The sequence below is a fragment of the Humulus lupulus genome, chromosome X (assembly GCF_963169125.1).
Source record: "Humulus lupulus chromosome X, drHumLupu1.1, whole genome shotgun sequence".
Classification (NCBI taxonomy): Eukaryota; Viridiplantae; Streptophyta; class Magnoliopsida; order Rosales; family Cannabaceae; genus Humulus; species Humulus lupulus.
Genome location: NC_084802.1, coordinates 167699403 through 167726077, shown reverse-complemented (window position 1 = coordinate 167726077; position 26675 = coordinate 167699403). Strand labels below are relative to the sequence as shown.

Below are 26675 nucleotides of genomic sequence, written 5' to 3'. Positions count from 1 at the left end.
AACATCCCTAAATGGTCCAACGGGTCTCCGTCCCCGTTGAACTTTGACAAGTGAGGGATACGGAAGCCAGACGGGTATGCCGTCGCTGCTATGTTGGGGGCGAAGAGCTCCATTTCGTCACCCGAATCATATTCGTCTTTTTCTTTTTCTGATAGGAGCTTTCTCATCAGTTCCTCCATTTGAGTTAGGCGCTCGAGGGTTTTGTCCTGAGATCCTGGGTTATTCCGGGGCTGTTCAACAGCTCCGGACCCGTTGTACATATTAGGTGGGTTGTTGCCCCCCTATCTTGAGATAGGTTATGTGGGACATTCCCTCCGTTACGTACTTCGGATCGGACTCCCACTGAATGGGCCTGGCTACCATCTCCGGTTCGATCGTCTCTGCGAGAGTTGAGGCGATCTCGGAGGTCGCCTCCCTGTGTGGTCTGGTGACTTTGTGCTGAGTTTAGTCGTTGACGCAGGTCTCCTCCCGAGAGATCACTCCGGTGACTACCAGTCCAGTGGCTCCTGCTGGATAGGCTTGGAGTGCGTCTTTGGCGGTTATGACCTGATCCTTCCCTTGGCGCCCTGCTGCGCTAGGAAGGCCCAGCCGACAGAGGGTCTCTCCTACTACCCCCGTAGGCCGGGATGTCTCGGACGGGCTGAGGAGACGGGTATCTGATTGGAGAAGGAGGATGCCTGACTGGGAAGGCGATCCTAATTCCGTCCGGACGGATTAAATTTGGTGGGGGCCTTTCGGCCCTGCGAGCCTGCTAGTCCCGCGCTGGGCGAGCTGGACGAGGCACAGGACAGTCCGGGGACGGGCTGACGCCTCTGGCCCTCCCCGGATCTCCTTCGGGAACTTCCTCGATCTCTCCCGGGCGCCCTCGAGGAAGGTTGAGAGCTAGGGGTTAATGTCCTAACCGAACGGCTGTATTGCTGTTGTCTGGTTCTAGGCATTTCCCTGAAGTTTGCCTCTTGGTGGTGTGATGAAGGGGTAGAGTTGGCTGCAGGAAGTCTATCCGAACGGCTATGTCTGGACCGACTACTCCGGCGAGACTTAGGAGCCTCACCTTGCCTCTCTCCAACGTTAACGTTGGTTGTGAGAGGGGGTAGCCGGTCCAGAATATCCTGGATTTGCTGACCAGCTGCTGCTAACTGGCTCCTCAGCTGAGCATTCTCCATCTCCACCGTAGTATAATAACACGGATTCAGATTAGGTGGCCGGGGCGCTGAACTACCAGTGTCGTCTTGGCCCGCCAGCTGCTTTCCTGGCCTCTGCTAGACTTCAGGAATTTGCCCATCAGGGATGGCAACATGGTGGGCCTCCTGCCCATCATGCTGTTCTGTTTCATTGCCATGCCTGGATCGAGTGGTCACCATAGTTGGATGTTTGTGGTAGTACTAATCGAACTTGCTCTCAATGAAAGCACCAAACTGTTGACGCGGTTCTTCGCCAACAGGTAATTAAGAGAAGAAGAAAAAGGGATCAGTACTGAAAGTAGAACCGTCACAGATATGAAATCTTAGAGAGAGAGAACTAGGTGACTCAAGACACGTTTTTTAAGTGGTTCAAAGGTTAAAATCCTTCTACTCCACTAGTCAATATTATTCATATATCCTGGGCCTTTGGCTTACAAAGTATATGGCTCTTCAGAGACTATTTTTTCAACCTCTATCAACCCCCAGGGTCCCCATATTTATAGGAGAAGGCACCTGGAAGTTGGTAGGGAGGTCATCCCGTGACCTTACTATTAGTCATATCAACTCTGTGACATTTATGATCAATTCCTAAACCTGACACATAAGTGTAGTCTAATCAGTATGTAAGGAGAGAATGGGCCGCACGGCCCAACCCAGCCGTGGGTGTCTGAATGCGCACGTTCCTGCTGCGTGTCCGAGAAGCCAGGGGGATATCAGACACGTGATGTCAGATATACACACGTTTATCTTGCGTGTATTGACTTTAATAAGGGTCAGAGATCCATGGCCAGCTCGTACCACGAGCTGCTTCCCTGAGCCGACCTTCAGCCTTTAGGCCTTCTGACGCCTTCCTCCAGTCTTGGGGGACCTTGGCGAGCCTTTGAGGGTACCTCGAGCTAAGAAGGTACGATCTGGGAATAGGATCTCCGGCTTGGGGGAGTCCTCGGACTAAACCATGATTAGTCCGAGGCTCGACCTTCTAATCAGCCCGTGGGAAAACCAGGGCGTACAGTAATACTCTAAAATTATGTTCAATTATTAAATTATAAAATGAAATGGGCAGAGTTTCATTTATTTCTACAACATATCCAAAATTCATATGTATTTAAAATTTCAACAAAAACAAAAACATTATTATTATATATAGTAACTTATAAAACATGTTCAACTAATATCATCAAAAAAAAAATTGGGCAGAGTTTCCTCTGTATTTATAGCATATCCCAAATTATCTACCTATAAATTCACATCAAACAAAACATATAACAAACAACATGCATGTTCTCAACCATAAGTCACCGCAGCACACAGAAAATTCACAGATCCTACTTCACTAAGACACACATGTTCTCAACCTTCTGTTATCTCCGCAGCACACAATTTTATCTCAGAACCTACTTCACTATGGATGAATATCTAATATATTCAAACTCCTCTAACAATAGTTTGTAAATAAAAAAAATTAAAAAAAAAAATTAAGTAGTAATTACTGCTTACCTTAAAAATTAATATTCAACAATTTCAACCTCACACTCAAACAAATATTTCCTACAATAAAAAGTTAAACATTAGTAAATATATGGTAATTGAATTGACCCTAAAATAATATAATTAACAAAAATATACTTTAAAAAAATCATTACCTAAATAATATACAAAATTATGCAAGCACTAATTTTTAATATAAAAAATTATGTAAACAACATTATTATAAATAAAATAATACAAAAATACCCGAAAACCGAAATATACATTAAAGAAATCAAGTTTTAGTGATCAATACACGTTTTAAACAATGAAAATGTCTTCCAATCCTATATAAAATTTCAAAAATATTAAAAAAAATAACCATATAAACATACATAGAAACCACCATTAAACCCACACAAAATTTCTTCATTTTTACCCTAAAACTTCAAAATAACTCAAGATTAAGTATATATACATGATTTCAAGCTTTAATATGCAAGGAAATGGAAAAAAAAAATGGACAATGTGGGGCTTACCCGTGGGTAGGGACGGTGGTGGGAGAGCTTCGGCCGTGTCTCTGTGAAGGGGAAGAAGATGTGCAAACGAGAGAGAAAAATAAGTTTTTGTGCTTTAGTGGGTGGAGACCATTTTTCTATGCGGTTTTGGGTATAGAACCGCGGAGAAAAGTGGGGAAAAGTTCTACACTTTTCTCTGTGGTTTTAGACACAAAACCGCGGAGAAAAGTGAGTCATTCAAACCTTTCACTGCATTTTTTTTAAAACCGCAATAAAATAGGGCGCAGACATTAAATATAATTTTTTTGACTCTTTCAAACCTTTTCTCTACGCTTTTTATTTATTGTTTAAAAACAACCGCAGAGAAAGCCTATATTTGTAGTAGTGGAATGAGACCAGATTAGTATGTGAGTTTCCTTATGTGTTCCCAGCAAACTTGCTAGGGTTGCCACCACACCGAGAGGTCAAGTTCGTCATAGAGTTGGCGCTAGGGGTGGAGCCAATATCTAGGAAACATTATAGAATGGCTCCAGAAGAGTTGAAAGAACTGAAGATTCAGTTGCAAGAGCAACTGGATTTGGGATTCATCAGACCGAGTTTTTCGCCGTGGGGTGTTCCAGTGCTGTTCATCAAGAAGAAGGATGGATTCTTAAGGATGTGTATTGATTACAAAGAGTTGAACAAGTTGACCATTAAGAATAAGTACCCACTACCTATGATCGATGACTTATTTAACTAGTTACAGGGGAAGACGGTGTTCTCCAAGATTGATCTTCGGTCTGGCTATCACCAGTTAATGATTAAAGAGGAGGAAAAACCAAAGACCGCATTCTGCACAAGGTATGGACACTATGAATTCCTAGTCATGTCCTTTGGATTAACCAATGCCCTATCAGCCTTTATGGACTTGATGAATAGGGCCTTCAGGGATTATCTGGAAAAGTCTGTGATCATATTCATTGATGACATACTAGTGTACTCTCAGTTAGAGATAGTGCACGAGCACCATCTTCGCCTGGTTCTACAACGGTTGAGAGAACACAAATTATATGCTAAGTTCAGCAAGTTTGAGTTTTGGTTACCCGAAATAACATTTCTAGGAAATATTTTTGGTGAGGAGGGGATTCTGGTGGACCCAAGTAAGATTAAGGTAGTGAGATATTGGCCCAGGCCGAGCAGTGTACTGGAGGTTAGGAGTTTCTTGGGATTGGCAGGGTACTATCGGCTGTTCATTGAAGGATTCTCCAGAAAAGGCACACTGTTGAACGAACTGACACGTAAGAAGACTAAGTATGTGAGGACAGACTAGTGTTAGAACAGTTTCAAGGAGTTGAAGCAGCAACTAATCACCGCTCCAGTATTGAGTCTGCCGTTAGACAATGAGAAGTTTGTAGTCTACTGCGATGCTTCCAAACAAGGTTTGGGGTGTGTATTGATGCAAGCCAGAAAGGTTATAGACTACGCATCGAGATAGCTGAAGGAGTATGTGCAGAGATATCCCACACATGATCTGGAATTGGCAGCGGTCGTATTTGCACTAAAGGTGTGGAGGCACTATTTGTATGGTGAGAAGTGTGAAATATACACTGACCATAAGAGCTTGAAGTACTTCTTTACTCAGAAGGATCTGAATGTGAGCCAGAGGCATTGACTGGAGTTGGTAAAGGATTATGACAGTGATATTCTATACCATCCTGGGAAGGCCAATGTGGTGGTCGTCGCGTTGAGTCAGAATGGCCCAAGATAGTTATTCAGTTCAAGGTAGATATCAGATAGGTTACCTGAAGAGATGACTAGAGTAGGTATTGAGTTGGTAGTTGGTCAGCTAGCCAACATCACTCTTCAATCCACGCTCTTTGAGAGGATTAAGGAAGCACAGGGGGAGGATCCCCAGTTGAGGGAACACACAAAGGGCGTCTTAGCCGGAGTGGCTAAGGACTTTTCTATTTCAGAGATGAGTGTTCTGAGGTACAAAGGTTGGATTTGCGTTTCGATGGACTCCGATATCCGGCGAGAGATTTTAGATGAGTCTCATACCACTCCCTATTTCTTACATCCGGGTATGACAAAGATGTACCAAGATTTGAGAACCTTGTTCTAGTGGCTGGGAATGAAGAGGGATGTGGTTGATTATGTGGCCAAGTGTTTGACTTGTTCTCATGTAAAGGCTGAACATCAGGGGCCAACATGGTTGCTGCAGCCTTTAGGGATTCCAGAGTGGAAATGGAAGGATATCACCATGGACTTCATGGTCGGATTACAAAAGACTGTGGGACAACATGGTTCATTGTGTGTGATTGTGGATAGGTACACCAAATCAACCCACTTTTTTCCTATTAGGACAACTTATATAGTGGAGTAGTGTGCTAAACTGTATGTAAAGGAAATTGTACGACTACATGGGGCTCTAAGGTCGACAGTATCTGACAGGGATCCCACCTTCACCTCCAAGTTTTGGGAGAGCCTGCAGAAGGCTATGGGTACATAGTTGCAGTTTAGTACTGCCTATCATCCTCAGACAGATGGACAGTTTGAGAGGAAAATTCATATACTGAAGGAAATGTTACGTGCCCTGGTTTTCCCACGGGATGATTAGCAGGTCGAGCCTCGGACTAATCATGGTTTAGTCAGAGGACTCCCCCAGGCCGGAGATCCTGTTTCCAGATCGTACCTTCTTAGCTCGAGGGATCCTCAAAGGCTCGCCAAGGGCCCCCAAGACTGGAGGAAGGCATCAGAAGGCCTGAAGGCTGAAGGTCGGTTCAGGGAAGCAGCTCGTGGTACGAGCTGGCCATGGATCTGTGACCCTTTGTAAAGTCAACACACGCAAGATAAACGTGCATATATCTGACATCACGTGTCCGATATCCCCCTGACTTCTCGGACACGCAGCAAGAACGTGCGCATTCAGACACCCACGGCTGGGTTGGGCCGTGCGGCCCATTATCTCCTTACATACTGATTAGACCACACTTATGTGTCAGGTTTAGGAATTAATCATAAATGTCACAGAGTTGATATGACAAATGGTAAGGTCACGGGATGACCTCCCTACCAACTTCCAGGTGCCTTCTCCTATAAATATGGGGACCCTGGGAGTTGATAGGGGTTGGGAAAAAGAGTCTCTGAAGAGCCATATACTTTGTAAACCAAATACACAGAATATATGAATAATACTGACTAGTGGAGTAGAAGGATTTTAACCTTTGAACCACTTAAAAAACGTGTCTTGAGTCACCTAGTTCATTCTCTAAGATTTCATATCTGTGACGGTTCTACTTTCAGTACTAATCCCTTTCTCTTATTCTCTTAATTACCTGTTGGCGAAGAACCGCGTCAACAGTTTGGTGCTTTCATTGAGAGCAAGTTCGATTAGTACTACCACAAACATCCAACTATGGTGACCACTCGATCCAGGCATGGCAACGAAACAGAGCAGCAGGATGGGCAGGAGGCCCACCATATTGCCATCCCTGATGAACAAATTCCTGAAGTCCAACAGAGACCAGGAAAGCAGCCGGCAGGCCAAGATGACACTGGTAGTTCAGCGCCCCGGCCACCTAATCCGAATCGATGTTATTATACTGCGGTGGAGATGGAGAACGCTCAGCTGAGGAGCCAGTTAGCAACTGCTAGTCGGCAAATCCAGGATATTCTGGCTCGACTACCCCCTCTCACAACCAACGTTAACGTTGGAGAGAGGCAAGGTGAGGCTCCTAAGTCTCACCGGGGTAATCGGCCCAGACATAGCCGGTCGGGTAGACCTCATGCAGCCAACTCCACCCCTTCATCACACCATCGAGAGGCAAACTTCAGGGAAATGCCTGGGGTCGGACAACAGCAATACAACCGTTCGGTCAGGACGTCAACTCCTAGCTCTCAACCTTCCTCGAGAACGCCCAGAAGAGCTCGAGGAAATTCCCGAAGGAGATCCGGGGAGGGCCAGCGACGTCAGCCCGTCCCAGGAGACCGTCCTACACCTCGTCCAGCTCGCCCAGAGCGGGACCAGCAAGCTGGCAGGGCCGAAAGGCCCCCACCAAATTTGATCCGTCCAGACGGAACTAGGATCGCCTCCCCAGTCAGGCATCCTCCCTCTCCAATCAGATAATCCATCTCCTCAGCTCGTCCGAGACATCCCGGCTTACGGAAGTAGTAGGAGAAACCCACCATCTGCAGGACCTTCCCGACGTAGCAGGGCGCCTGGAGAAAGCTTAGGTCCTCACCACCACAGACGCACTCCGAGCCTGTCCAGCAGGAGTCATTGGACCGGCAGCCGCCGGAGTGATCTCTCGGGAGGAGACCTGCGTCAGCGACTAAGTTCGGCGCAAAGTCACCAGACTACACAGGGAGGCGACCTCCGAGATTGCCTCAACTCTCACAGAGACGATCGAACCAGAGATGGTAGCCAGGCCCGTTCAGTGGGAGTCCGATCCGAAGTACGTAACGGAGGGAATGTCCCAAATAACCTATCTCAAGATAGGGGGGGCAACAACCCACCTAATAAGTACAACGGGTCCGGAGTTGTTGAACAGCCCCGGAATAACCCTGGATCTCAGGACAAAACCCTCGAGCGCCTAAATCAGATGGAGGAACTGATGAGAAAGCTCCTATCAGAAAAAGAAAAAGACGAATATGATTCGGGTGACGAAATGGAGCTCTTCGCCCCCAACATAGCAGCGACGGCATACCCGTCTGGCTTCCGTATGCCTCACTTGTCAAAGTTCAACGGGGACGGAGACCCGTCGAACCATTTAGGGATGTTCAACACCCTAATGATGGCCCATAACATCGGCCCAGAGCTGCGTTGCTTGATCTTTCCTTCCACATTGACTGGACCTGCCAGGCAGTGGTTCAAGCAGAGTAAAAGGCAGTCAATCAGCTCCTGGAAGACCTTTTCGGCTGACTTCAAAAGGGCATTCCGCGCCTCTCAGGCCACCCGAGTCCAGGCCGACTCCCTAGCTAACGTGAGACAGCAGCCCGGTGAGACACTAAAAGCCTACTTGAGCAGATTCGCGAATGTCGTTGCTCGAGCCCGAGACGCTGACGATAGCTCCAAGCTCATGGCCATGAGGACCGGAATCCTGGTCGGTGGAGACCTGTGGAAAGATATTCAAAGGAGGGGAGTCAGCTCGGTTAGCGAATTCCTTAACAGAGCCCAAGAGTGGATAAACTTAGAAGAAGCTGAAGCTTCCACCGTGGGGACCAGCCAGATTCCCGAGAAGCCCGGTGGAACGGAGACAGAGATCGTAGTGGCGATTCCCGACGTCGCGCAGAACAACCAGGCCGGTGGTGGTAAAAGAAAGGGGAATGGCGAAAACAGCCATCACGATCAAAAGAAGAATAAGTCTGTGGATAAATTCAAGCCCGTGTTCACAACATATACCGAGCTCACCCAGTCCAGGGAAAATATTTTCCTGGCCAACGCTGCTCGGGTCCCTTGGAAAAGGCCGGAGCCATTAAAGCACCACAAGGGAAAGAGAGATACTTCAAAATTCTGCCGTTTCCATAACGACGTCGGCCACAATACCGACGACTGTAGGCATCTCAAAGATGAAATTGAAACTCTCATCTGAGCAGGCCCACTGGCGCAATACTCGCGAAACAGAGTCCCAGCAAGTCGACCCGTTCCAGAGGTCCCAGCTAGCCAGCCCGGGCCTCGGATAGATCAGGACGTCCTTCCCCCCGTGGTCGAGGGAGAGATATCCACCATCTCTGGAGGACCGCATATGGCTGGCACGAGTAGAGGCGCCCAGAAGAGATATGTGAATGAATTAAAGGCTCACAACGGAGCGGAGTTCGTCCCGGAGCAACGTCAGTCAAAATAGCAACGGTTAGAGAAACAACCGATAACTTTCACGGAGGAAGACGTAGGCCATGTCCAATTCCCTCATAACGATCCCTTGGTCGTAGCAGTCCAGCTCGCCAACCAGATGGTAAGGAGAGTGTTGGTGGACAATGGGAGCTCGGTGAACCTCCTATTCCGATCCACCTTAGAAAAGATGGGTCTGACCGTCGCCGAGCTAAAGGCAACCTCGATGATGCTATATCGCTTTTCGGGAGAAGGATCAGCAGCAATAGGGACGATCGAGCTGGTGGTCACCCTAGGAGAAGAATCTCAGACAGTATCCAAACTACTCGAGTTCGTGGTCATTGACTGCTCCGCTGCCTACAATGCCATTTTGGGCCGACCTACGCTCATAGCTTTCGAGGCTATCACTTCCATCCGACACCTCGCCATGAAGTTCCCTACTTCAACAGGAGTCTGTACTATCAAGGGTGACCAGCTCGCTGCCAGGGAATGCTACAGCATTTCCACGAAGGGAAAATCTAAACCCGGGCAGCTGACAATGGCCATTCAGGGCGAAGAGGAATCTCAGGGACCAAAGGCGGCTCCTGAGATTGAAAAACCTCAGATTTCCGAAGAGGAAAAGCTCGCCTTAAGTGAGGACATTGACCCCCGTGTAGGCGAGGACAGATCCGAGCTCCAGGCTATTGAAGAGCTCGAGGAGGTGAACATTGATAAACAAAACCCATCACGGACGGTTAAGCTTGGGAAGAACCTCTGTGACCAAAGAAAAGCGGAGCTGACTACGTTTCTGCAGAAAAACTTGGACGTGTTCGCATGGTCGCACGAGGACATGATAGGGATCAGCCCGAGTGTCATCATGCACACACTCCACCTGGATAAAAATGTTCCTGCCAAATCCCAAAAGCAGAGGCGTTTAGGAACGACCCGAGCCGAAGCCCTTGAGGAAGAAGTGGCCCGGCTCAAAAAGTGTGGTTTTATCCGCGAAGCCAAATTTCCAATCTGGGTCGCTAATCCCGTGCTGGTTCCAAAGCCCAACGGGAAGTGGCGGACCTGTATTGACTTCTCCGACCTGAATAAAGCCTGCCCCAAGGATTGCTTTCCATTGCCAAGGATCGATCAGCTGGTGGATGCCACGGCGGGGCACAAGCTCATGTCCTTCATGGACGCGTACTCAGGCTACAATCAGATCGCCATGAATCCGGCAGACCAGGAACATACCAGTTTCATGACCCCGACTAATGTCTATTGCTATAAGGTCATGCCATTTGGCCTGAAGAATGCCGAAGCTACCTATCAAAGGCTTGTAAACAGAATGTTCAAGGACCAGATCGGAAAAAACATGGAAGTGTACATCGATGACATGCTGGTCAAGTCAAAGACTGCCGACAACCACATTTCCGACCTGGAAGAGTGTTTTAACATACTGCGAGAGTATGGCATGAGGCTCAATCCTCAGAAGTGCACTTTCGATGTCGCATCGGGGAAATTCCTGGGTTTCATAGTCAATACCTGAGGAATCGAGGCAAACCCCGACAAGATCAGGTCACTGCTCGAGCTTCCTTCCCCTAGGTCGAGAAAGGATGTCCAAGGCCTCACAGGAAGGGTGGCAGCGCTCAACCGGTTCATTTCCAAATCAACCGACAAGTGTTTGCCCTTCTACAACCTACTCTGGGGAAACAAGAAGTTTGAGTGGACAGTAGAATGCGAAAGCGCATTCCTCGACCTGAAGGCGCATCTGGCTGAACCGCCTGTGCTATCCAAGCCCAAGGAGGGAGAACCTCTTTTCCTCTACATGGCCGTCACTGAGGATGCAGCTAGCGCCGTGCTAGTACGAGAAGAGGACCAAGTTCAAAAGCCAGTCTACTACATCAGCAAGAGACTCCTTGGAGCAGAATCAAGATACCCAATGATGGAAAAACTGGCGTTCTGCCTAATCACGGCCTCGCGAATGCTCAGGCCGTACTTCCAGTCCCACTCTGTACACGTCATGACCGATCAGCCTTTAAGGCAGGTTTTGCAAAAGCCTGAAGCATCGGGATGTTTGTTAAAGTGGGCGGTCAAACTCAGTCAGTTCGAGATTTTCTATACTCCCCGAACTGCCATAAAAATTCAGGCCTTGGCCGACTTCGTGGCGGAGTGCACGGGATTCCAGGAGAATCCATCAGAATGCTTGCCTCAGGTCGCCTCCCCACATTCGTCGTGGAAGATCTTCGTTGATGGTTCATCTAACAAGAACGGCTCCGGGGCTGGAATCATCTTGATATCCCCCGAGGGACATAGATTCCACTCGGCGCTAAGGTTCGGGTTCAAGGCGTCTAACAACGAGGCAGAGTACGAGGCTTTGTTGGTTGGGCTGAGGGTAGCTAGTGAGCTAAAGGCGAGCTCCGTCCAGTGCTTCAGTGACTCCCAGCTCGTGGTGAACCAGGTTCTGGGAGAATATCAGGCGCGGGGACCCAAGATGGCCGCCTATTTGGCAAAAGTAAAAGCCGAGCTGTCTGCATTTGGGCGAGGGTCGATCGAACAGATACCTCGGGAGCAGAACGCCAACGCAGATGCTCTCGCCAAACTCGCCACCTCGGGAGAGACAGAAACCCTGGGGTTGGTGCCAATAGAATTCTTGGAAAAACCAAGTATAGAAGGAGATCGGGCAGAGATCAAGATGATTGATATTAGGCCGACCTGGATGACTCCCATTCTTGAGTATCTCGTCGAGGGCAGGTTACCCGAAGAACGTAACGACGCACGGCGAGTCCTTTATCAAGCTCCTAGATATACGCTAGTCGAAGGAGTGTTATACCGACGTGGGCACTCCCTACCTCTCCTCCGGTGCGTTCTTCCAAGTGAAGCGAAGGCCATCCTGCAGGAAGTTCACGAAGGATTCTGCGGAGACCACACTGGGGGGAAAAACCTGGCCTTAAAGGTTCTCAGGCAAGGTTATTATTGGCCGACTCTGTCCAAAGACTCGATCTCGTATGTGAAAAGGTGTGACAAGTGTCAGCGATTCGCTGTGGTTGCCCGAGCTCCTCCGGTCGAGCTAAAAATGATCTCGGCTCCTTGGCCATTTGCCGTTTGGGGAATAGATCTAGTGGGCGCCCTGCCCACCGGAAAGGGCGGGGTCCGTTACGCCGTGGTAGCCATTGACTACTTCACCAAGTGGGTCGAAGCAGAGCCGTTGGCGACAATAACATCGAAGAAAGTACTCGACTTTGTGGTGAAAAGCATCATCTGTCGATTTGGCCTACCTAAGAAGATCGTCTTCGACAATGGCACTCAATTTGACAGCGATCTGTTCACTGAATTTTGTGAAAGGCACGGAATTGTGAAAAGCTTCTCGTCCGTGGCATATCCCCAGGCGAACGGCCAGGTCGAGGCTGTGAACAAAACTCTAAAGGCAAGCCTCAAGAAGAGGCTAGATGAGGCAAAGGGGGTTTGGCCAGAACAGCTCCCCCAGGTCCTGTGGGCATACCGGACCTCACATCGGACTTCCACGGGTCACACTCCTTTCTCCCCAACCTTTGGGAGTGAAGCAATCCTCCCCGTGGAGGTTAAAGTTCTGTCGCATAGAGTCCAGTCCTACGACCAAGATCGGAACCACAAGCTCCTATGCAATTCCCTAGACCTTATCGATGAAAGGCGAGAGGATTTGCAACTCTAGCTCGCCCATTACCAGCAAAAGATCACTCGCTACTTCAACACTAAGGTCAAAAAACGTGCCTTTAGCGTTGGCGATTTGGTCCTAAGGAGAGTTTTCCTGGCCGGAAAAGATCCCAAAGATGGGGTTTTGGGACCAAACTGGGAAGGACCATACCAGGTCATCGAAGTCATCAAGGAGGGAACTTATAAGTTAGCTCGACTTGATGAAGGGGCGATCCCGCGGACTTGGAATGCCATCCACTTAAAGAAATACTATCAATGATCCACTTGTAAGGCCTGGAAGGCCACTTTCTATGTATAAATAAAAATCAAATGTTTCTTTTTATTTTCAAGTGTGATTTTAAAGTAACCACGAAAGACCCTTTCCCAGTTACTTGGGAGGCATATGGTACCTGGATATAACCAGGTCTCCGTAACGACTTAGATGTTGACTCTTATCTATGGATAAGGGTTAACGCGAACTAAGTCCTATCCTGGTTTTAACCGGGTCATAAAACATAGAAGTTAACTTAAATTTATTGATCGTGGTTCTTCTTAAAGAGCTCGGGATATGGATAAAAGTTAACACGAACTAAGTTTTCAAAATAAGTTCCTGGTTTTAACCGGGTAATAAAACTTAGAAGTTAACTTAAATTTATTGATCGCGGTTCTTCTTAAAGAGCTCGGGATATGGATAAAAGTTAACACGAACTAAGTTTTCAAAATAAGTTCCTGGTTTTAGCCGGGTCATAAAACTTAGAAGTTAACTTAAATTTATTGATCGTGGTTCTTCTTAAAGAGCTCGGGATATGGATAAAAGTTAACATGAACTAAGTTTTCAAAATAAGTTCCTGGTTTTAACTGGGTCATAAAACTTAGAAGTTAACTTAAATTTATTGATCGTGGTTCTTCATAAAGAGCTCGGGATAAGGATAAAAGTTAACACGAACTAAGTTTTCAAAATAAGTTCCTGGTTTTAACCGGGTCATAAAACTTAGAAGTTAACTTAAATTAATTGATCGTGGTTCTTCTTAAAGAGCTCGGGATATGGATAAAAGTTAACACGAACTAAGTTTTCAAAATAAGTTCCTGGTTTTAACCGGGTCATAAAACTTAGAAGTTAACTTAAATTTATTGATCGTGGTTCTTCTTAAAGAGCTCGGGATAAGGATAAAAGTTAACACGAACTAAGTTTTCAAAATAAGTTCTTGGTTTTAACCGGGTCATAAAACTTGGAAGTTAACTTAAGTTTATTGGTCGTGGCTCTTTCTTAAAGAGCTCGGGATATAAATAACGGTTAGCATGAACTAAGCTTATATAAAAAAAATAAGGTCGCGGTCTCGCCCTGCTCCGCCACGCCAGAGGCTTCCCCAGTCTCCGAGGGCGGTACCTCTTTGTTTAGGCGGGCTTGGAGCTTCGGCAGCAAAAAAGCCCAGAGGTCCGGCGGCATAAAAGAGAAGTCAGCATCCGGGTTATGGGCCCAGCAGTGATAGAACAGGTCCTGCATGGACTGCTCCAAGATGGCCCGCTCGGCTTCCAAGGCGGCCTCCAGGGTGGCCTGGGCCTCGGTCTTCGCTGCCTCGAGATCTGTTCGCGAAGTGGAAAGGGAGGTTTCAAGTTCTCGGTTCTTTGAGCGGATCCTCTCTAGCTCGGCCTTCGAAGCCGCCAGCGCATCTTTCGCCGCCTGAGCTTCCTGAAGGGCGGCCTGGCGCTCAGCCTCCATCTCCTCGAGCTGAGCCTTGGTCCTGGCGATACCTCAACCCCGCCAGCAGACGGTAGGAGTTGGGGGGGAGCTGAAATGGGACCAACCCCACATAATTCAGGAAATCAGTGAAGTACTGATCCAGGGGAAGGAAAGCCCCTGCCTTGAAGTGTTCACCGCTCCAGGCCGCGAACGATTCGTCGAGTGGCGTGCAACTCTGCTCGCCCTCCGCAACAGGTCGGGCAATCACGGAGGCTTTCCCCAGTGGGATGTTGTGGGTGAGGAAGAGTTTGTTGATCTTTGCCTGGTCGGTTACCTTTGAGATGATTCTCTCCGCCTCAAAGAATGCATCGGGGGCCACCTCGACCTGCTTCTCCACGGCTGGCCCGAAGTGGGGGATCGGCGAGCTTGACATCACCGCCTTTCCTTTCTCTTGCTGGGAGACCGAGCTTCCCACGTTCTTCTGAGGCAGATTCCTTTTTGGAGCCATCTGGTCGCCTATCGAACAAAAGAAAACACTTTAGAAAAGGCGACCCAAGCAGAAAGACGAAGCAATTATTGTTTACACGAGCTGAGGTAAGCCCAGCCCGTGGAGAGTGGAACCACGCAGTTCAATGAACACGCGCATATGCTCCCAACAGATCCCAGATTACTCGGAATTCGTGTGTCAGGGGGTTCAGAGTAAAAATTTTCCTTGGGGGGGAAGTTTCAACAGGCAGAACGTTGCAAAACCGCTTTTGAGGCGTATCCCCTAAGCTACCCAGTTTTGCACCCAAAATTCCTAAAGATCCTAACCAGAAATTGTTCCTGAAGAAGCATCTTGGAACCCATACTCTAAGGCGATTTCCTAAAACAAGTGTGCCCTAGCCTAAAAGGGGCTGTCACCCTCCTACCCACGCAACCCAGAAAACCCTTGCATGCGGCTACAGTAATTTTTTTTACCTAAGCTACAGTGGCATGTTTTCAAAATGAACAGGGTCAGAAAACTTACAGTATATGGCTGGATGGTAAACGAGAGTGTTGCATTGGTAGGAGCCTCATCGGTGCAGTAGCTTCCAAAGCTTTGGACGAACTCGCGCGCCTAAGCTTCTTGGACAAGGAAAATGGTGGCAGTAGAGTCGAGGGTTTCGTTCTTCTGAAAGTCAGAGAAGGAAGAAGGAAAGAGATTTGGGAAATTTTTGAATGAAGGGATGGCCCGTGCGTAGGGTGGCCACCCCCATTTTATATAAGGGAAGGATCACGTGAAGAAGGCTCTTGGATGGCCCTAGTGAGGGATCCAAGGCCTTCCAATCGAAATATGAAACGACGGCTGGGCAATAGGCTAGGCCATTAAATGCGGTTCTCGTAAAACGTACCGTCACCACCCACGACGTTCCATGTATCAGACGCCTGCACAAAGAATGGAATGTGAAGGGTTGTGGGGAAGTCTAAAAGCCCCTACTATGGTCTTCTATATATGACGTCATATACCACGAGCAGGAGCTTGGGGGGCAGGTGTACGCCCTGGTTTTCCCACGGGCTGATTAGCAGGTTGAGCCTCAGACTAATCATGGTTTAGTCGGAGGACTCCCCCAGGCCGGAGATCCTGTTTCCACATCGTACCTTCTTAGCTCGAGGGATCCTCAAAGGCTCGCCAAGGGCCCCCAAGACTGGAGGAAGGCATCAGAAGGCCTGAAGGCTGAAGGTCGGTTCAGGGAAGCAGCTCGTGGTACGAGCTGGCCATGGATCTCTGACCCTTTGTAAAGTCAACACACGCAAGATAAACGTGCATATATCTGACATCACGTGTCCGATATCCCCCTGACTTCTCGGACACGCAGAAAGAACGTGCGCATTCAGACACCCACGGCTGGGTTGGGCCTTGCGGCCCATTATCTCCTTACATACTGATTAGACCACACTTATGTGTCAGGTTTAGGAATTAATCATAAATGTCACAGAGTTGATATGACAAATGGTAAGGTCACGGGATGACCTCCCTACCAACTTCCAGGTGCCTTCTCCTATAAATATGGGGACCCTGGGAGTTGATAGGGGTTGGGAAAAATAGTCTCTGAAGAGCCATATACTTTGTAAACCAAATACCCAGAATATATGAATAATACTGACTAGTGGAGTAGAAGGATTTTAACCTTTGAACCACTTAAAAAACGTGTCTTGAGTCACCTAGTTCATTTTCTAAGATTTCATATCTGTGACGGTTCTACTTTCAGTACTAATCCCTTTCTCTTCTTCTCTTAATTACCTGTTGGCGAAGAACCGCGTCAACACTACTACTATCACTACTTCCACTACTACCACTTCTACGGTTTCTACCACTACTACTATTACTACTACCACCACCACTATCACTACCACTACCACTACTACCACTAGTACCACCACCACCACTACTACTACTATTACTACTACTACTACTACTACTATTTCTACTACTACTACTACTACCACTACTACTAGGCTAAGGGAACACGAAGAGAAAAACCTAGACTACTACAACCACCACTACTACTACTACTACTACTACTACTACTACTACTACTACTACTACTACTACTACTACTACTACTACTACTACTACTACTACTAACACTACCACCATCACTACCACTACTACCGCTACTACCGCAACAACCACTATTACCACTACCACTACCACTACCACTACTACTACTACTACTACTACTACTACTACTACTACTACTACTACTACTACCACGACTACTACTACTACTACTACCACGACTACTATTACTTCTACTACTTCTACTACTACTACTACTACTACTACTACAACTACTACTACCAAGCTAAGGGAACACGAAGAGAAAAACCTAGACTACTACTACTGCTGCTACTACTACTACGATTACTACTACTACGACTACTACTAACACTACCACTACCTCTACTACGACTACGACTACGACTACGACTACCACTACCACTACTACTACTACTACTACCACTACTACTACTACTACTACTACTTCTATTACCACCACTACTACAACTACTACCATTACTACCACTACTACTACTACTACTACCACTACCACTACTACCACCACTACTACTACTACCACTACTACAACTATTACTACTACTACTACTACTACTACTACTACTACTACTACTACTACTACTACTACTACTACTACTACTACTACTACTACTACTACTACTACTACTACTACTACTACTACTACTACTACTACTACTACTACTACTACTACTACTACTACTACTACTACTACTACTATTACTACTACTACCACTACCCCTACTACTACTACTACCGCAACTACCACTATTACCACTACCACTACCACTACCACAACAACTACTACTACTACTACTACCGTGACTACTAATACTACTACTACCATGAATACTATAACTACTACTACTACTACTACTACTACTACTACTACTACTACTACTACTACTACTAATACTGCTACTGTTACTTCTACTTCTTCTACTACTGCTACTGGTACTTCTACTGCTACTGCTACTGCTACTGCTACTGCTACTACTACTTCTACTACTACTAATTCTACTACTACTACTACTACTACTACTACTTCTACTACTACGACTACCACTACCACTACCACTACTACTTCTTCTACTACTTCTACTACTACTACTACTTCTACAACTACTACTACCACTACCTGTAACGACCAAAATTCGCTAATAAGGCTTAAGGGCCTTGATTAGTGTGCCGGGAGGGCATAACTGGGATTAGAATGAATGCTATTGATTTAAATGCGTAAATGTATGATTAATAGTATGTTTATGATAATTAGTGATATTATATGATGATGTGATATATATGTTTGAGATATATGCGAGAACCACATTAAGATGTGGATAATTCTGCAACCGGCGACTCGAGGCGATCCTAGGGCTAGATAGCGGGAAAAGTCACAACGGGGTATTATAATTGACTTTGGACAAGTCAGGGGTATTTTAGGTATCAGGTAGTGATTTAGACTACCGGGTGATGAAAATGAATAACTGGAGATATATTTGAGGTTAGGATGTCTAGGCGGGATTATTGGGGAATTTTACCGTTTTGGCCTCGGGGACGTTTCCGGCACCCCGAGCTTTGGGATTAGTCTAATAAACCAATGATATACTTGGAAGACTTAGAAGATACTAGACAGAAAAGTGTAAACCGACCCTAACTCTCCTTCTCTCTCTCTTCTCTCATAGCAAAGGAAGAATTACTGAACTTGAGAGGGAATTGCTGGAATTAAGCTAGAATTTGGGGAAATAGTTTGGAGGATTAGCCCAGGAACTGATCAAGGTCTGAGCTAGTGCTAAGGTAAGTTTTGAATTTTCATTTTTGGGGTTAGGAACTTAAAGAAATGGCTGAGTTTTAAATGGTTATGGTTTTGACATTCAAGGTGGAAATTGAGGCTTGAAACTTTGAAGATAGGTCAGGGGACTCTTGGAGAATCGATTCTACAGCTGAGGTAAGGTTTAATTTAAAGTTTGATGTTTGAATTTGAGAGTTTCCATGGCTGGTTTTGAGTTCTGTGGGTTTAAAATTTTAGAAGTTGGAATTGGGGTTTTGGTGAGTCTTGGGCTGGATTTGTGGTTGGATTGTGTTGCTTAAATAATTCTAATGTTGTTATTATCAATTGGTTTTTAGTTAGGGGCTTTGGGGTGGCTTAAGGTGAGGTTTATGGATTGAAAATGGTGGTGTTATTGGGTTCGAAGGGTCGGGCCGCGGCATGGTTCTTGGTGAGCCGCGGCCCTTCGAAGTTGTTGCATGCTGAAGAAGAAGGGCGGGCCGCGGCATGGCCCAAGCAATGCTGCGGCCCTTACCTGTTTTTGTACCTATGGAGGTTCTGTTTGGGGGCCATGCCGCGGCATGGGTGACCTATGCCGTGGCGCTTAAGGGATTTTGGGATTTTTAGATTTTAGGCTTGGAAATTTAACCTAGGGTGCTCGGGGTTGAGTCTTTTACTATATTTGGTGAAGTTCAATGTTCCAAGTACTAGAAATTGGTTTGGAAACTCATTTAAGGTTGTTAATGGTGTCTTTCCTCATGGTTGTGACTAGGTGTCTAGCTAGGTCTCGAGGATCGGATCGCGCTCAAGGAGTGTCGCCCGTAGCTAATTCATCTGAAAGCTAAAGGTAAGAAAACTGCACCCGGTTATATGATTGTGATGGGACTAAGTGCTCCCGTGAGTTGTATCGTGTCAATGTTGGTATCACGCCATGGGACATGTAAAAGCGGCCTAAGGGTGTCGTACATACTAATAGCGCGTAGAGCGCGATTTGGCCACTGGGAGCCATGAACACTGGGATAACAGAGGGAGCAGCCTGTGAGCGCTAGCCCTGGTTATTGTTATAAACTATGTATGTTATGAAATGATATGCCTAGTATGAGGAATACTTGACTATATTGAATGGTTATTTGACTGAGGCTATGTGATGCAATGTGAGTTATTGACTTGACTACTTAATGCTTATGCTCTGTTGTTGTTGTGCTTTCTTGCTGGGCCTTGGCTCACGGGTGCTACGTGGTGCAGGTAAAGGCAAGGGCAAGATGGACCAAGCCTGAGGTGGAGAGCTCCGAGGTGAAATGTACATAGCCAGCGGTTCGACCGCCACGGTCGAGGAGTGGACCAGGACAGGGATCACCTAACTGCTTGTTTTGCCTTAGTATGGCTGGTTGTTGTACATAAACCTTGTGTCTTTTGTAAACGGTCTTTGAACTTAATACTTTTGGGATCCCATGTAATAGATGATACTTTTTAATGAAAATGTGGTTTTTGAGACCAAAACGTTTTTAACCCTAGTTCCTTTATAGTTTCAATGACACGGTTTTATTTAAATGACTTGATTAGCAAGTCTGGCACTTTACAAACACACAGTGTAATGGTCTTGGCTATCCAGGGCGTTACAACTTGGTATCAGAGCATCCTAGGTTTATGGGTTCTGAAGACTGGCTGGATATGTACATTCGCTGCGGGAGACAAGCTCAACTCAGGGTTTGGTAATTGTGTATGCATGATTATGTGCTTAAATGACTTGAGTGAGATATGATTGTTGATATCTGTTTGATGAATAGGGAGCATGAGATACTGATAGGGCCTGGCCCTTGACTATTGCATGATGTTATTGAGGCGTGCTTATTAGCATTGTTGTGCATGTGAATGAATATATGGATAGATTGCTATACTTTGATTGCTTGTGAATGAGTGGAGTTTCAGTGGTGGATTATGGAAAGATTATTAACCTGTCATCATAGCCTAATTGCCGAGTCGTTGATTGCAGATTGACTTGAATAGTTATGCGTTCAAGGAAATCCACACGACTAGCCGGCAGGTCAGGGGATAGAGACGATGACCAGGGCCCGACCCCTCCGCCAGTCCCTGAGAACTGGCAGCAGTTAATGGAAGAAATGCAAGCTAGGCTTCAGAGCCAAGACGAACAGATCCGAATTCTGCAGCAGGCTCCATCTGGGAGTGTTTCCCCTGTTGTGCCACCGGCACTGGTACCTGTGGTATAGCCAGTTGATGTTGGGAACAAGATGGAACCGTTGTATGAGCGGTTCAGGAAGCAACAGCCCCCGACCTTTGAGGGTGGACCAGATCCACTAAATGCTGAACAGTGGATGACTTTGATCACTACCATCCTTGATTTTATGAGAGTGGAAGGACATGATAGGGTGGACTGTGCCACCTATATTGAGGGATGATGCCCGAATCTGGTGGGAGGTGGCATCACAGACTAGAGAGGTTGCTACATTGACTTGGGAAGGGTTTAAGGATTTGTTTAATCAGAAGTATTATAACATTGTCATCAGGGCAGCGAAAGTGAATGAGTTTGTGGGACTGGTTCAGGGCAGTATGACAGTTACAGAATATGCCTTGAAGTTCGATAGACTTGCGAAGTTCGCACCAGATCTTGTGCCTACTGATGCAGCGAGGCAGGACAGATTTATTAGAGGGTTGAATGTTATGATAGCCCGAGATGTAAGAATTACCATAGTTCCTGGAGTGACTACTTATGCCCAGGCTGTGGAGATGGCTCTGACCGCTGAGGAAGCAGAGAATAGGATATGGAGAGATAGTGCAGCAAGAAGGAGGGCCGAAGGGCGGTGCCTCCATATTCTAGTTCTAGTAGGGGCGGAGGCCCTAATGATTTTAAGAGGAAGACTCCTGATACTCCAATCGCTCCTAGGTCTGATAGGAGAGGTCGGGGTACTCAGGGTGGCCGTCAGGGAGGCGGTGATTCATGGAGGACTTATCCAGAGTGCACGAGGTGCAAGAGGCGCCATCCGGGCGAGTGTCGGGCTATGGCCTGCTATGTGTATGTGTGTGGGGTGGTGGGACACCTCAGGAAGGATTGCCCGACGGTGAAGAAGGGGGAGACAAGAAAGGTGGACAGCTTGACTCCAGCTTGAGTGTTCACTTTGACGCAGGCGGAGGCCGAGGCTAGTCCCTCGGTAGTGACAGGTCAGCTTTCTAGTGCTGGCACTCCCTTTACCATTTTGATTAATTCTGGTGCTACGTATTCATTTGTATCTGATAGGGTGATTGATAGACTGTGTAGGCCTAGTGAGTATAGTGCTTCAGGGTTTGGGACTATATTGCCTACAGGGGAACTGGTAGTATCTAGGAGGTGGATTAGGGCACTGCCAGTGTTAGTTGATGGTAGGGAGTTATCAGTAGACTTGATTGAGTTGAGTATGGAGGACTTTGATATGATTCTAGGTATGGATTGGCTGGTTAGGTATGGAGCTACCATTGATTGTAGGAAGAAGATGGTAACCTTTGAGCCAGAGGGCGAGGATCCCTTTGTTTTTGTGGGAGCGGTGCATGGACCCCGCGTACCCAGGATAATTGCATTGAGGGCCAGAGATCTATTGCAGGGTGGATGTATAGGCTTTTTGGCTAGTGTGGTGGATACCACCAGAGTTTCACCAGTTGGATCGGAGGACACCAGATTGGTTTGTGAGTTCTTGGATGTGTTTCTTGAGGATTTGCCTGGGTTGCTGCCGCGTAGGGAGATTCAGTTTGTTATTGAGTTGGAACCAGGGACAGAGCCAGTGTCGAGGGAACCATATAGGATGGCACCGGCGGAACTGAAATAGTTAAAGATACAGCTGCAGGAGCTTCTGGATTTGGGGTTCATCAGACCTAGTTATTCGCCGTGGGGTGCTCCAGTTCTGTTTGTTAAGAAGAAGGACGGGACTTTGAGGATGTGCATCGACTACCGAGAATTGAACAAATTGACCATCAAGAATAAGTACCCCCTACCAAGGATTGACGACTTGTTCGACCAGTTGCAGGGTAAGACAGTGTTCTCGAAGATTGATCTTCGATCTGGTTATCACCAGCTGAGGATCAAGGATGAGGATATACCTAAGACGGCCTTCCGAACGCGGTATGGGCACAATGAGTTCTTGGTCATGTCTTTTGGTTTGACCAATGCCCCAGCAGCCTTTATTGATTTAATGAACAGGGTGTTCAAGGATTTTCTGGATCAGTTCGTTATAGTCTTCATTGATGACATCTTGGTGTATTCCAGTTCAGAGATAGAGCACGAGTTTCATCTTCGACAGGTACTTCAGAGGTTGAGGGAGAATCAGTTGTATGCTAAGTTTAAGAAGTGTGAGTTCTGGTTACCTGAAGTGACATTCCTTGGACACATTGTTGGCGCAGATGGGATTAAGGTGGATCCGTCTAAGATAGAGGCAGTTAGGGATTGGCCGAGGCCAAGGAACGCCTCGGAGGTGTGGAGTTTCCTTGGGTTAGCAGGTTACTATAGGCGGTTTGTAGAGGGCTTCTCGAAGATAGCAGCACTGATGACAGAATTGACAAGAAAGAATTTGAAGTTTATCTGGTCAGACAAATGTGAAGACAGTTTCCAAGAGTTGAAGCGACGGCTTATTACAGCGCCAGTGTTGAGTCTGTCTTCGGGGGAAGGGAAGTTTGTTGTTTATTGCGATGCATCGAGGTTGGGTTTAGGCTGTGTGTTGATGCAGAATGAGAAGGTTGTAGCTTATGCATCATGACAGCTGAAGGAGTACGAGTAGCGGTATCCTACTCATGACCTGGAGTTGGAAGCAGTGGTTTTTGCCTTGAAGATTTGGCGGCATTATCTTTATGGGGAGAAGTGCGAGGTGTACACTGACCATAAGAGCTTGAAGTATTTCTTTACACAGAAGGACCTGAATATGAGACAGAGGCGTTGGCTGGAACTGGTAAAGGACTATGATTGTGATATTCTTTACCATCCAGGGAAAGCCAATGTAGTGGCTGATGCTTTGAGCCGCAGAGGTCCAGGTCAGTTGTATAGTTCTGTTCAGATTTTGAGGAAGTTAGCTGATGAGATGGTTAGAGCAGGGATAGAGTTGGTGGTAGGCCGATTGGCTAATATTACTCTGCAGTCGACCCTGCTAGAGCGGATCAGAGAAGGGCAGTTGGTAGACGCTCAGTTACAGAGGGTTAGAGATGATGTCGTAGCGGGAGTGGCTAAGGAATATTCTGTTTCTGAGGTTAGTTTACTTCGGTATCAGGGACGGATTTGTGTTCCAGCTGATGAGGGGATCAGACGAGAGATACTGGATGAGTCTCATACGACGCCGTACTCACTTCATCCGGGTACCACGAAGATGTATCAAGATCTACAGACTTTGTATTGGTGGCCCGGGATGAAGAGGGATGTGGTTGAGTACGTTGCCAGATGTTTGACCTGTCAGCAGGTGAAGGCTGAGCATCAGCGACCAGCAGGGTTGCTTCAGCCATTGGGTATTCCTGAATGGAAATGGGAGGACATTACCATGGACTTTGTGGGAGGTTTACCCAGGACAGTAGGATTTCATGACTCAGTATGGGTGATAGTGGATAGATAAACCAAGTCGGCCCATTTTCTTCCAGTGAGATCGACCTACACTATGGATCAGTACGCTGAGCTGTACGTGAGGGAGATCGTACGTCTCCATGGGGTTCCTAAGTCTATTGTGTCAGACCGGGTTCCTATCTTCACTTCCAAGTTTTGGGGTAGTTTACAGAAAGCTTTGGGAACTCAGTTGAAGTTCAGTACAACCTTTCATCCTCAGACTGATGGACAGTCTGAGAGGACGATCCAGGTGTTGGAGGATATGCTCAGAGCATGTGTGATTGATTTTGAGGGTTGATGGAGTAAGTACCTTCCGTTGATTGAATTCTCGTACAACAATAGTTATCAGTCAACGATTGGAGTGGCTCCCTATGAGATGTTATATGGGAGGAAGTGTAGATCACCCATTCATTGGGATGAGATGGGTGAGAGGAGATATCTGGGGCCAGATATGGTACAGAAGACAAGTGAGGCCATAGAGAAGATCCGGGCTAGGATGCTCGCGTCTCAGAATAGGCAGAAGAGTTACGCTGATCCTAAGCGTAGGGACGTGGAGTTTCAGATTGGTGACCACGTCTTTCTTCGAGTTTCACCTCTGCGAGGGGTGAGGAGGTTTGGAAAGAAGGGCAAGCTAAGCCCTAGATTCATTGGACCGTTCGAGATTCTGGAAAGGGTTGGTCAGGTAGCTTACAGGTTAGCCTTGCCGCCATCGTTGTTTGGAGTTCATGGCGTGTTCCATGTCTCCATGCTTCGAAAGTATGTCTCAGATGTGACTCATTTATTGAGGCATGAAGATTTGGAGTTACAGGCAAATTTGGCTTACGAAGAGCAACCAGCTCAAATCTTGGACCAAAAAGATAAAGTGTTGCGGAATAAGACGATTCCGCTGGTTAAAGTGCTGTGGAGAAATAGCAGGGTCGAGGAAGCGACCTGGGAGTTAGAGACAGCGATGCGGGATCAGTATCCCGAGCTATTCAGGTAAATTTCGAGGACGAAATTCTCATTAGGAGGGGATAGTTGTAACGACCCAAATTCGCTAATAAGGCTTAAGGGCCTTGATTAGTGTGCCGGGAGGGCATAACTAGGATTAGAATGAATGCTATTGATTTAAATGCGTAAATGTATGATTAATAGTATGTATATGATAATTAGTGATATTATATGATGATGTGATATATATGTTTGAGATATATGCGAGAAACACATTATGATGTGGATAATTCTGCAGCCGGCGACTAGAGGCGATCCTAGGGCTAGATAGCGGGAAAAGTCACAACGGGGTATTATAATTGACTTTGGACAAGTCAGGGGTATTTTAGGTATCAGGTAGTGATTTAGACTATCAGGTGATGAAAATGAATAACTGGAGATATATTTGGGTTAGGATGTCTAGGCGGGATTATTGGGGAATTTTACCGTTTTGGCCTCGGGGACGTTTCTGGCACCCCGAGCTTTGGGATTAGTCTAATAAACCAAGGATATACTTGGAAGACTTAGAAGATACTAGACAGAAAAGTGTAAACCGACCCTAATTCCCCTTCTCTCTCTCTTCTCTCATAGCAAAGGAAGAACTACTGAACTTGAGAGGGAATTGCTGGAATTAAGCTAGAATTTGGGGAAATAGTCTGGAGGATTAGCCCAGGAACTGATCAAGGTCTGAGCTAGTGCTAAGGTAATTTTTGAATTTTCGTTTTTGGGGTTAAGAACTTAAAGAAATGGCTGAGTTTTAAATGGTTATGGTTTTGACATTCAAGGTGGAAATTGAGGCTTGAAACTTTGAAGATAGGTTAAGGGACCCTTGGAGAATCGATTCTACAGTTGAGGTAAGGTTTAATTTAAAGTTTGATGGTTGAATTTGAGAGTTTCCATGGCTGGTTTTGAGTTCTGTGGGTTTGAAATTTCAGAAGTTGGAATTGGGGTTTTGGTGAGTCTTGGGCTGGATTTGTGGTTGGATTATGTTGCTTAAATAATTCTAATGTTGTTATTATCAATTGGTTTTGAGTTAGGCGCTATGGGGTGGCTTAAGGTGAGGTTTAGGGATTGAAAATGGTGGTTTTTTCTGGGTTCGAAGGGTCGGGCCGCGACATGGTTCTTGGTGAGCCACTACCACTACCACTACAACTACAACTACCACTACCACTACTACTATACTACTTCTACCACTACTACCACAACTACAACTACTACCATTACCACAACCACTACCACTACCACTATTACTACTACCACCACCACCACCACTACCACTACCACTACCAATACTACTACTACTACCACCACTACTACTACTACTACTACTACTAATACTACTACCACTACTACTACTACTACCAGTACTACCACCACTACTACTACGACCACTACTACAACTACCACTACCACTACCAATACCATTACCACTACCACTACAACTACTACAAGTATTACTACTACGACCACTGCTACTACAACCACTACTACTACAACCACCATTACTACTACTACTACTACTACTA

At 46.5% G+C, this 26675-nt stretch overlaps 1 protein-coding gene across 1 annotated transcript in view; it reads left to right on the top strand.

Moving 5' to 3' along the window:
• The first annotated feature begins 5120 nt into the window (after nucleotides 1-5120).
• LOC133806437 (cilia- and flagella-associated protein 91-like) overlaps nucleotides 5121-26675 on the top strand; it is a 73493-nt gene continuing 51938 nt past the window's right edge. Inside the window, exon 1 of the mRNA XM_062244538.1 lies at nucleotides 5121-5226. Coding sequence (XP_062100522.1) covers nucleotides 5121-5226 — 106 coding nt within the window. The remainder of the gene's footprint in view (nucleotides 5227-26675) is intronic.